At 38.7% G+C, this 12,591-nt stretch overlaps 1 gene segment (V, D, J or C); it reads right to left on the bottom strand.

Annotated features, from left to right (window-relative positions):
• Positions 1-4,208: 4,208 nt before the first annotated feature.
• LOC122222309 lies at positions 4,209-5,229 on the bottom strand. The segment is given in 2 exon segments: positions 4,209-4,785; positions 4,901-5,229. Coding segments are annotated over 2 exon segments (402 nt in total).
• Between the last annotated feature and the right edge of the window lie 7,362 nt (positions 5,230-12,591).

Here is a 12,591-nt window from a genome sequence, read left to right as displayed (position 1 = left end):
AGGTGGTATACAACGATTTAGAAATGATTTTGGATCTGTGAACAAAAGTTCCTATTTGTCCTGATACAGAAAATTCTTAGGTAGTAAAAATGAAACAAACCAGAAAACTCTGGAATTCTTCACCTTCCATCTCTCTTTATGTGACTCTGTTTGATCTAGAAGTCTTTTCTGATAAAGGCAGATCAAGGTAATGATACAGATAAAGATTATAACAATGTAAATACAGATATATGCATCACAGCTAGAAACGTCTAGTACTTGAATCAGGGAATAAGGCAAAGCTACTAATTGAAAGGAATATTCAGTAAGAAGCATGTTTCGTACATGCTGATAATGATTTAGTTTTTCCTCACACCCAATTATTCTCCCCTCTTTACTGTCTGTTACTAGCCCCCATTTTCACACTCAGACAATTTCTCCAGTCTTTCAACAGCTACTCACAACTAGGTCGCTCAGGATAGTCTTGATTTAAGAAAAGCCTATAGTACCTCCTGATGGACCAGAACCTTAAGAAAGAAACACCTTTTATTCAGCAGTAAGAGCACACATAGCTCAGCCCAGCTATCTTTGTCTGGCGCTGTACCTGTGGATTGACTTGAAGCCATAGAAGTGTCCACAGGACAGAGAATACCATGAATTGGACTATGAGTCCCCCGCCCCCCAGTGCCTTTTAATGAAAATAAATATTTTCATGTAATATAATTTTTGGTAATTGTATGAAAACAATCTAATTCTTAGCTATGAACTTATTTTTTTATTAATTTTTCTAATGTTTATTTTTGAGAGACAGAGACAGAGTGCAAGTGGGGGAGGGGCAGAGAGAGAGGGAGACACAGAATCCGAAGCAGGCTCCAGGCTCTGAGCTGTTAGCACAGAGCCTGACGTGGGCTTGAACTCACAGACCATGAGATCATGACCAGATCTGAAGTCGGATGCTTAACCAACTGAGCCACGCAGGCGGCCCTTAGCCAGGGACTTATTAAAAAATGAGACCTTCACTGTGATTCAATACAGGTTAGCTCATATATTTAAGAGTGTTTTAGACCTGAGAAAATAAAAAAATGAATTAGACACTAGATCTTCATTCAGGGAGCTTATGGTAATAGTGGGGGAGACAAACATCTTTCTAAATGTAATCAAGTCCTAGGGAATGCAGCAATTAAAACATGCCATTAATATTACCTGAACACCAAGACAGCAACAATTACTTTAAGCCTCTATTATAGGAGGCAGTTTAGTGGAAAATGTGATACTGTATGCCTTCTATGCAGGTGACAAGAGTGGACAATAACAAAAGCAAAGATGGGTGATCTTTGAAATGCAACCCATTATTTTAATTTTTTTTAAGTTTATTTATGTATTTAGAGAGAACGAGTGGGGGAGGGGCAGAGAGAAAGAATCCCAAGCAGGCTCCACACTGCCAGTGCAGAGCCCGATGCAGGGCTCGAACTCACGAAAACTGTGAGATCATGACCTGAGCTGAAACCAAAAGTTGGTTTTTAAGCAGGTTTAGCTGCCCAGGCACCCCAAGTGACCCATTATTTTAAATACAAAGAACAGAGAAGATGAGCAAGTATGTGGACGGGACCACTGATCTCACACACACACACACACACACACACACACACAAATAAATGTATTAAAAATTTGGGTGTCTCTGTCACTCGGATCTGGGCACAGTCTATAACCTTAAGTAACTACTAATAGCTTTTAGGCTCAAGGAAAAGCCTTATTCACATACCTTAAGGGTTGCCTCTTAAACTGCATTTGAATATTGGAAAAATTTGTGGGCTGTGCTACTCCAGACTTTGATTTGGAATTTGGGAAGATTTAAAGGAAAGGAAAGAAAAATCAATTCACTAACCCAATCTTTCCTTTCAGATGCTATGGGTGCAATAGATTCTTGCATCATGAAATTTTATTTCCTGAAATGCTAAGTATCCATTTTCTTGCTTATCTATGTACTCACCTATGGTTCTAAAGGATATCGGCATGGTATTCATAACAGTCTTTCATGATGGTTGGAACACTGCAGGACTTAACAATACTACTTTAAAACCATATGTATTCATTCTGGACTAAACATGCTTAAAAAGCGGTGTTATTTATTTTACAACTAGATGGACTTTGAAACTAAAATTGAATGACTTTATTTTTATTAAAAAAATCCATAATTAAGCTTAACATTTTTTATATTATTTATTTATTTATTTTTGAGAGAGAGAGAGAGCACACATGGGGGGAGGGGCAGAAAGAGAGAGGGGGAGACACAGAATCTGAAGCAGTTTCCAGGCTCTGAGCAGTCAGCACAGAGCCTGATGTGGGGCTCGAACCCAGGAACCATGAGTTCATGACCAGAGCTAAAGTCAGAGAACTCAGACGCATAACCAACTGAGCCACCCAAGTGCCCCTAAGTTTAAAATTTTTAAATAAAATTTCAGTTTTAAGCACATGTTACTAAAACTGTTGATTATTCTTTTTTTTATATATTGCCTTTTAGCTTTAGTAGATTAAAAGGAAAATAACTTTTTGAAAGCATGTGAATAAAGCTTTAGTTTGTGCCCTTGTCTCAGACTCTATAAATAACAGGAGTCCTCTGCAGATGGATTTGCAGTTTCAAGGAATAGAAAACGAAGGCCTCTATATTTTTACTGAAGTCAGGTGATCTGCAGACACTGAATATCTGATGAATTGTTCAAGAATATTGCAAATTTTTATCAATGGCACTGTGAGAAAAAGTGTAGGAAAATAAAATGATTAAGGATTCACTTATTATTATTGTCCATTCAAAAGGTATGAGAGAAATTGAATTAGAGAAGAGAAAAGGGAGGCAGTAACTTGGGTGTACTGATGAAGAAAGGCTGGTCACTCATAGAACAAAGAAGTCCAAGATTTCACATGAACTTCATCATGACCTGTGTTTGACTGAGAATGTTATCAAGGACCAGTGGATAAAAAAGGCCCTTTTCCCTTCATTTCCCTTTCAAAGGTCACCTGACAATATCCTTAAAATGCCAGCTCTAATTAAGTCCATTCTCAAATATTTTAGTCAAAGCGCTGATGTTCTTTAAGGAAAGAAACTTCTGAGGATACTAGTAAAATAATCTGGAGATAATGCAGTTTGACATAAGCAGTTATCCTGGGTTTTCGGTAGAGTAATTCTCTGATTTGCCTTATGCCAACTCACATGGCCAACCCCGGACCATCTAAGCCCATCACTATTTCAGATGACACAAGAGCAAGTAACTTCCTCCAGCTTGTTGAAAATCAAATCCTATAGCTTCATTTCCTCTAGAAGCCTGACTCTAGAGGATAAAAATGCTGCACTTCAAAAAACAGGAGTCTTGCCTTTGCAAAATGGAAAAATAAATAAATAAAAGGAAAAATATCTAGGGGTGCCTGGGTGGCTCAGTCGGTGAAGCATCCAACTTTGGCTCAGGTTGTGATCACAGTTCGTGAATTAGAGCCCTGAATCAGTTCTGCACTGATAGCATGGAGCCTGCTTCGGATCCTTGGTCTTCCTCTCTCTCTGCCCCTCCTCTGCTTGTTCTCTCTCTCTCAAAAATAAATAAACATTTTTTGAAAAAGGGAAAATATCTGGGAATGCAAGCTGGTGCAGCCACTCTGGAAAACAGTATGGAGGTTCCTCAAAAAACTAAAAATAGAACTACCCTACGACCCAGCAAGTGCACTACTAGGCATTTATCCAAGGGATACAAGTGTGCTGTTTCAAAGGGACACATGCACCTCCATGTTTATAGCAGCACTATCAACAGTAGCCAAAGTATGGAAAGAACCCAAATGTCCATTGATGGAGGAATGGCTAAAGAAAATGTGATATATATATATATATATATATATATATATATATATATATATACACACACACACACACAATGGAGTATTACTTGGCAATCCAAAAGAATGAAATCTTCCCATTTGCAACTACGTGGATGGAACTGGAGAGTATTACGCTCAGCGAAGTTAGTCAGAGAAAGACAAATATCATATGAGTTCACTCATATGAGGACTTTAAGAGACAAAACAGATGAACATAAGGAAGGGAAACAAAAATAATGTAAAAACAGAGAGGGGAACAAAACAGAAAAGACTCATAAATATGGAGAACAAACTGAGGGTTATGGGAGGGGGTGTGGGAGGGGGGGATGGGCTAAATGGGTAAGGGGCACTAAGGAAGCTACTCCTTAAATCATTTTTCCACTATATGCTTACTAATTTGGATGTAAATTAAAAAAAAAATAAAAAATAAAACAAGTTTAAAAAAAAGAAAAAAGAAAAAGGGAAAATATCTAAGATGTCCATAGAAACCAAACACTTCCCAGGATTCTGTGTTATCTGTATTGTTTGTCTTTACAGAACATGTCAACTTCCTGAAAACAATTCAGGCTGAGACCCTTAGTCCTTTAAGTTACAGTGTCTCAGAAGGTTTGTGTTCAGCTCCCCCTGTAGTCCCAGGCGCTGTGTCACTCACAGCACAGAAGTACTTGGCCGAGTCGCTCCAATGGGCTGAGTGTTTCCTCAGGTGGAAGGCCTTTTCACTCTTCTTAAATTCAGCCTCGAAACCTTTGATGCCTTGAACCAGGGCATCTGATGGCCCTGGCAAGTACTTGAGGAGAAGCTCAAGTCCTTGGTTGGGGTGCTGCACATACCAGAAGAGATAAGTAGTTCCACTGGAGGAATAGTTGCAACTCAGCTCCAGACGGGCTCCTTCAGAGACAGTGATGTGGCCGTCAGGTTGGGTCAGTGACTGGGCTCCAGTTCCTCCTGAAACATTAGTGCTGAGTCAATGAACTCCACTAAAGCAAAAGGTCTATATTCAGAATCAAGCCAGAACAATGTTTTACTTGTGGACAAGGGAATTAAATGGAATGTTACTCACTCAGGAACAGAAGCACACCAAGCGTCAAGATGAACACCAAGGTCATGGCCAAGCAGTGAAGAACCAGAGAGTTTTCTTTCTGGGAAGTTGTTCACACACAAATAAAATCTGATGACTGAGGGGACTTGAATCCAGATTGCTCTCAGGTTGAGGAGGAGTGATAGATTTAGATTCCTTTTTCTTCGGGACTGTTAGGAAGAGATGCTCTCCGGACAAAACTGTCTGCCCCTGTTGTCTGAGATTCTTTATATGTCACTGTCTAAAAAATGCCGACAGAACACCTCTTTAAAGTATAAGGACAGAGGTTTTTGGGAGCTTATTCTGATCTTTTACAGAAAAGCCATTTTGAATTTAGGCAACAGTGCCCTCTAGGGGCGAAACAGAGCTAAGGAGACATTCACATTTTTTTGTGAACCTTTCTGACTTGTTCCTGACCGTCTATAGGTGAATTTCAAAGCATTATGGTTGTGTCCAGAGGATTTATGTTTTGCAGGCCCTGAAACTTATAAAATGGGGGATTTTTATAAAAGAATAGAAAATTTTGAATAAAAAATCGGGCACAAAATAATTTTTTAGAATGAGAAAGAAAATCACAACAAATTACAAATTTTATTAAACAAAGGCCACAAATATCATAAAATCTAGAAAACTGCGTATTTCCCTCATATATTTATTTAATACTTTTTGTTTCTTTTTCTTTTGACCCCATACTTTTTAGTTGTTTCTTCATTTGACAATAAATTTGCAATATTTCCTATATAGTAAAAATAAAGATAATTCAGTCTTTACTCCCAGCATGGCTGATCACACACACAAACAAATTTTAATTCACAGTGCATTGTGATAATGCTACATAAATTTTTAGGACTATAGTCAAATTTTGTAAAACACCTATTAAGTCACTGTGTAATGTAAGATTTCACTACATTTCAAGTTTTCTTATGCTGTAACAAAGCCTAAATACTATGAACTGATGATACTTATTAACCAGTTTATTAAGTCTGTGTTACTTTTCTATTGCTATGTACCAAACTACCACGAGCTCTATGACTTAGAACAACACCCATTTTTTATCTCACATATTCTGTGGGTCAGAAGTCTGGGTACAGTTAAGCAAAATCTCACAAGTCTACAATCAAGAAGTCAGCCAAGATTGCTGTCTTGTCTGAGGTGTGGGGGCCCTCTTTCAGCTCAAGTAGTTGTTGGCAGAATTCATTTTCTTGTCGTTGTAGAACTCATAGCAGCTTGCTTCTTCAAGCCTGCAGGAGAAGCTCTCTGATCTCAGGAAAACCTAAGCCCTCTTGTGTCAAGCACACCTGATTGTAACAAGCCCACCAAAGGATATTCTGTCTTTTGATGAACTCAAAATCAAACTGATTAAGGGCTTTAATTACATCTGCAAAGTCTCTTTACCTTTGCCATTAATATAGCTTGGTCGTACAAGTGACATCCGTCATATTGTAGGTCCTGCCCACATTCAAGAAGAGGAGATTACATAGGGTATGTACACCAGAGATCAGAAATCTTAGGTACCATCTTAGAATTTGCCTACCACAGTTGTTAATGTCTTCATTTTACTGGTGTATTATGAGTTATACATTATCCCCATAAATGTAAAAAATTTGGGACCAATCAGCAAGAAGTTAAGAAAAACCTTAATAGATACAACTGGGTAAAGCCATTTCACACCAAAGGAAAGCATAACCAAAGGCATCCACCACAAAGGTAAGGAATCAAGTTTATATAGAATGGAGGGCACAGATATGGTAACAGTAGGCAGTAAAACCATAAAAATGAATTGGAACCAGCCAGGAAGATGCAATATAGTTTTAAACTCCAGAAAGTTGCCAACAGTAGACCATCAGGTCTTTAAGGAAGCAAAGACTTGTTAATGGACCATTAGCAGAGTCTTATGTCTAGCCTGAGTAGTCAGGCTGCTGAAATGAGAATTGAGGCCATAGGGGCAGATGGAATTTCCAAAGGAGAGGGCACATATTGAGAAGAAAAGAGGGCCTATAGCAGGAGGAATGCTCACGATGTGGAATAATCAAAGAATAGTATAAAAGGACACTGCAAAAGATCTCCCAGATCTTGAATTTATTTTTTACTTTTATTTATTATTTGTTTATTTAATGTTTATTACTTTTGAGAGAGAGAGAGACAGAGTGCAAGCGGGGGAGGGGCAGAGAGAGAGAGAGGGAGACACAGAATCCCAAGCAGGCTCCAGGCTCCAGGCTGCCAGCACAGAGCCCGATGCAGGGCTCGAACTCACAAACTGTGAGATCATGACATGAGCTGAATGAAGTCAGACACTTAACCAACTGAGCCACAGGTGCCCCCAGATCTTGAATTTTTAAATGGGAGTGCAGAGGGTCAGAGAGAGAAAGATTTCAAAAAAGGAATGAGTGAATGAGTAGGTAAGACTGCAGAAAGTGGCTGCTCTAAATGTGGTCTGTAGGTTAAGCAGCATTGGCATCACCGGGGGCTATTCTGGATTGCGTGATCTCAGACACTACCCAAACTTCCTAAGCCAGAATCTTCATTTTAGTGATTCATGTGCACATTAAAATTTGAGAAATATTGGCCTAGTGTTTTAATGCAACTTAAACATATCTTTTGGATTTAAAGATGAAGAGGCCATTGATGACTTCTGAGAAAACAGATTTTAAAAAGGGTTGGGACAAAAGCCAACATGCATGGAAGTGTGGAGTGAAAGACAGGAGACAAAGTGAAAGCAGTTATGATTGAGGCTACAGTAAAGGAACAGGGAGCCAAGAAGTGGATTGGTGGCAGGAGAGACGTGTATGGGCTTGGGGCAAGTGTTAAATTATTTTTTAAGATGAGAAAGCTTAAATATTTTAATTGATGAAAAGGAATCGGTGGCAAAAAAAAAAAAAAAAAAAAAAAAGATTATGGAGTTTGGGTAATCAGTGGGCTGAGGTGCCAGAGAAGTGAGACAGAATGATATGGGAGAAGAGTTTGGGCACAGGATACTGTCTGTTTAAAAGTAAGAGGGATACCTTTTACATCATTACAGGAAGTAAGGTAAATTATATGTATAAAAGCAAAGTTTTAGTTGGGATGCAGAAAGTTGAAGATGATATTAATGATATCATTTAATGATATCAATTATCTTTATGGTCACCTACCATGGATAATCAAAAGGTGGTGGATATGCCGTTTTGGCAGAATAGAGCTTCAGGGGAGATATTGTAGAGTATAGAATGATAACAGATTATAGAAACAAAATATTTTCATGCACTGTTTCATGTACAGTTGATGTTAAAAGCTGTGACTATATGGAGACAATCTTCAGTATAGCTATGTGGTTTTTACCAGCTATGCTCATCAGTCAAGCAATATGACTAAGAGGGAAGATTGGTCCAGAAGTGCAATTTATCAGATGTGTTGTGATGGTTAATTTTGTGTCAACTTAACTGGCCTGAGGGATGCCCAGATAGCTGGTAAAACATTCTTTCTTCATGTCTGTGAGAATTTCCAGGAGAGATTAGTGGATTGGAGGCAGGAGAGGCACGTATGGGTTTGGAGAGTGTTAAATTATTTTTTAAGATGAGAAAGCTTAAATATTTGAAATGATGAAAAGGAATCAGTGGCAGAAAAAAATAAGATTATAAAGTGAGATTATTTGACTGAGTGGAATGACCAAAGAGATCTCCTCTCACTAGTGTGGGCAGGTATTGTCTAGTCCACTGGGGGTCTGAATGGAACAGAAAGATGGAGAAAGAACAAATTGTCTCCCTCTTACCCTTTTCTCTCTTCATGAGCTGGAACATCCATCTTTTTCTGCTGTCAGACCATGGAGATCCTGGTTCTCAGGCCTTTGGACATGGAGGGAATTATACCACTGGCTTTCTTGGTCTTCCAGCTTTCAGATGGCAGACTTTGGGACTTATTGGCCTCTCTAATGAGTGAGCCAATTCCTATAATGAGTCTATCTATCTATCTATCTATCTTCTATTAATTTCATTTCTCTGGAGAACCATGACTAATACAAGTGTCGTAGAATAACAGGTGGACAGAGTGAGATGAGAATACCAGCACAAAGCAGTTGAAGAAATATGTCCTGGAGACTGTTGGATGAGAAGGAAGAGAAAATAGCAGATGAGACAGAAGACTATGAAGGAACTGGAGGAACAGATGTTATTAAAGAACAGATTTGGTAAGAGTAACTTCATGAGGACAATCAAAACAGATGATTGTCATCTGAGAAGGTAGGGCTTCAGAGATGGAAAAGTTCTGGTTAATGACTAGTGGCATGGCTAGCTTATTTGACATCTGGATCAAATAAAGTTTAAGACTCTTTTTCACTATACACAAAAATGTTTCATAATTATCATGGTATATTTAGGAAAAGACATTTTCTTGGTGCATTCTTTAGTTTTTAATGTAAATAATTAACAACTTAATAAAGAAGATATTTCAGTGTTTAGAATATTATTCAAATTCAATAAATCATTTATTTATGACTTAAATTGGCACTTAAAAATATTACCCCTTCTGGGGCACCTCAGTGGCTCAGTCGGTTAAGTATCCGACTCTTGATTTTGGTTCAGGTCATGATCTCATGGTTCCTGGGATCAAACCCCGCCTTGGGCTCTGTACTGGCAGCGCAGAACCTGCTTGGGGTTCTCTTTTCCCTCTCTCTCTGTCCTATCCCTGCTTGTGCTGTCTCGCTCTGTCTCTCAAAAATAAACATTAAAAAAAATATATTATCCCTTATAGTGTTCATTCTCTGTTTTTTATTTTAAACACAAATAGAAACTATCAATGGTCTCATAAAATAACAAAATAGAATAACTCAATATTATGTTTCTCTCCACAACCATTGTACTATTATTGTTTGTTTCAAATCTATGTTTGAATGCAGAAATATATAACGCGATAGGTTTAGAAATATGACCTGCATGAAAAGCAAGCTCAGACAATTACACAGTGTTACAAACTTGTTCCAAAAATTAAAGGCATGCGCTTTCACTATTGGGAACATGGAAGAGTTATACTTTTCTCTAAGTACTATACAATTAAAATCCATGGACATTATGTATAAAACAAAACAAAACCAAAAGGTGGAGAGAAGTCAGAACAGCTAGGGACTTTGAGAACTGAGAAAGAACAACACAGTGAGTTTACCGGGTTTTCTTTTTGTCTCCTTCGGGATTTGGAGTTGAGGAAGCTGACAACAAGGAAACATGGTCTCTCGGGCTCACTTGCTCTCCGATCTTGAGATTGTGCTTCTCACTTTAAAAAGCTTCCCAGCTTGGGGCACCTGGGTGGCTCAGTCTGTTGAGTGTCCAACTTCTGGCTCAAGTTATGATCTCACGGTTCATGAGTTTGAGCCCCTTATCAGCTCACGGCTGTCAGCATGGAGCCCGCTTTAGATCCTCTGTCCTCCTTGCTGCCCCTTCTCTGCTCTCTCTCTCTTTCTAAATAAACATGAAAAAAAAAGCTTTAAAAAAAAGCTTTCCAGCTTGTGTTACACACACACACACACACACACACACACACACACAGGCCGTTAGATATATGGAATTATGCTAATTATCAAGTCTTGAGCCACAGCCTTCACCTGCACCAATAACTGTATCTGAATCTAGCTGTCAACATTGTTGCCCATTAGAATCTGGGACAACGGAAAAGAAAGAAAGAAAGAAAGAAAGAAAGAAAGAAAGAAAGAAAGAAAGAAAGAAAGAAAGAAAGAAAAAAAAAAAAAGAAAGAAAGAAAGAAAAAGGAAGGAAGGAAGGAAGAAAAAAGGAAGAAAGAAAGGAAGGAAGAAAGAAAGAAAGAAAGGAAAGAAAGAAAGGAAGAAACCCAATGTTTCAGTGTTTCAGGCCCGAGGAGGTCTGATTTAATTGCCTGAGATGGACCCAGGTATCAGTGCTCTTTTAAGCCCCAAAACTGTTCCAATGGGCTCTCAAGTTGAGAATCCGGGTCAAGAGGGACTCAGTCCACTGATCAGCCTGGACTCCATCACTAGACCCAAAATTAGAACCTCACCTAAATCATGTGTACTAAGAAGGGAAGAGGAGCTGTGCCTCAAAACAAATATGAGGTATAGTTACTAAAAAGCAAAGCAGGGATAGATCCTAGCTGGCAAAACAGAAATCTTCTATATGGGCCACACACCTTATCTTCACACTGCCGATCATTCTGTTGCAAACCTTGCCAAATTCTCAACACCCTAAAGGGAACTTCGTGGCTCTTCCAGGTGAAAAGGTCTAAATATTATAGAGAACACTACTTTGAAAAGACCCTCCAAAAAACCCTGCTGCTCTCTCTACTCAAAGGATCAGTAAACGGTCTTGTTTAGCAAGACAGAGCATGGTTAGGCAATAATCGTTGTATTCCCGACACACATCCCAGAAAAAAACTGCAGCCCCATGCATACTAACACAATCAGATGCCAGATGGGGAGCCTAGACTACTGCCCTGCAAACACAGAGGCACCTTTAGCATCTCTCCTGATGTAGTGTCAGAGAAGGCCAAGTAGAGAATGGGAACTGTAACTCCTGCCTTCTGGTAATGAGTTTTACTATGTTCCCTGAGTGTGAGGGCAACTCTGTGGGGAGCCTGGACTTCCACCACCACTGGGAACAATGGAGAGCCTTTCCTCTTCCCCACCGGAGTGGTCTAGTAGCTACCTAGTTCAGGCCTAGTTCACTATTGCCCAGTAGTTACAAGGCCACCCCTGCCTAGCATCCGTGGAGACCATGGGAGCTGCAACTCCCACCTAGCAATAATGAGGTGCACTGTATCAAGAAGTATCAAGAAGGCTGAATGGCTGAAAGAGAAGAGAAGAGCTGTCAAATCCAGAACAGATTTACAAAAATGGTGAAAGAGGGAAACTTAAAACATCAGGAGGGAAGAAAGAACACAGTAATCAAAAAGAAGGATAAATACATAAAGCTTTCCTTTTTCTCTTGAGTTTCCTAAATTAAGTTTAATGGGTCAGGGAAAAATTATAACACTGTTTAATGATATTCTAAGCATATATAGGGGAAATATTAAAGAAAATTATATTATGAATATGGGAAGATAAGTGGATGTAAAAAGGAGGCACTGTTTTTATACTTCATTCAAATTGGTGACATGACATCACTAGTAGACTGTGTTATGTATATGACAGTGTAATACCCAGGACAATCCTTTTAAAAAGCTATACAGGGAGATACATCAAAAACACCATAGATAAATTAAAATTGAATTCTAGAAAAATGCCAAATGACTCACAGAGATTAAAAGGAAAAAACACAGGAAAACAAAAAAACAGTGAGAACAAATGAATAAATAAATAGACTGGAAGATTAAGCCACAAAACATCAATGATATTAAATGCAAATTATATAAATATATCAGTTATGATACAGAGATTGTTCTATCCATGAAAAGACAGTTAAAATAAGAAGTGGATTAAAAAACATGACCCAACTATAACTGTCTACAGGCAACTCATTTTATTTTATTTTATTTTATTCATTTTTTTTTAACTCATTTTAAATTACATAGGCATATTGAAAGTAAAAGGATAGAGGACTAGGAAGATGGCGGCATAGGAGGACGCTAGGCTCACCGCGCGTCCTGCTGATCACTTAGATTCCACCTACACCTGCCTAAATAACCCAGAAAACCGCCAGAGGATTAGCAGAATGGAGTCTCCGGAGCCAACCGCAGA

This window comes from Panthera leo, chromosome B3 (assembly GCF_018350215.1).
Source record: "Panthera leo isolate Ple1 chromosome B3, P.leo_Ple1_pat1.1, whole genome shotgun sequence".
NCBI classification, from domain to species: Eukaryota; Metazoa; Chordata; class Mammalia; order Carnivora; family Felidae; genus Panthera; species Panthera leo.
This window is presented reverse-complemented; position numbering and strand designations above follow the sequence as displayed.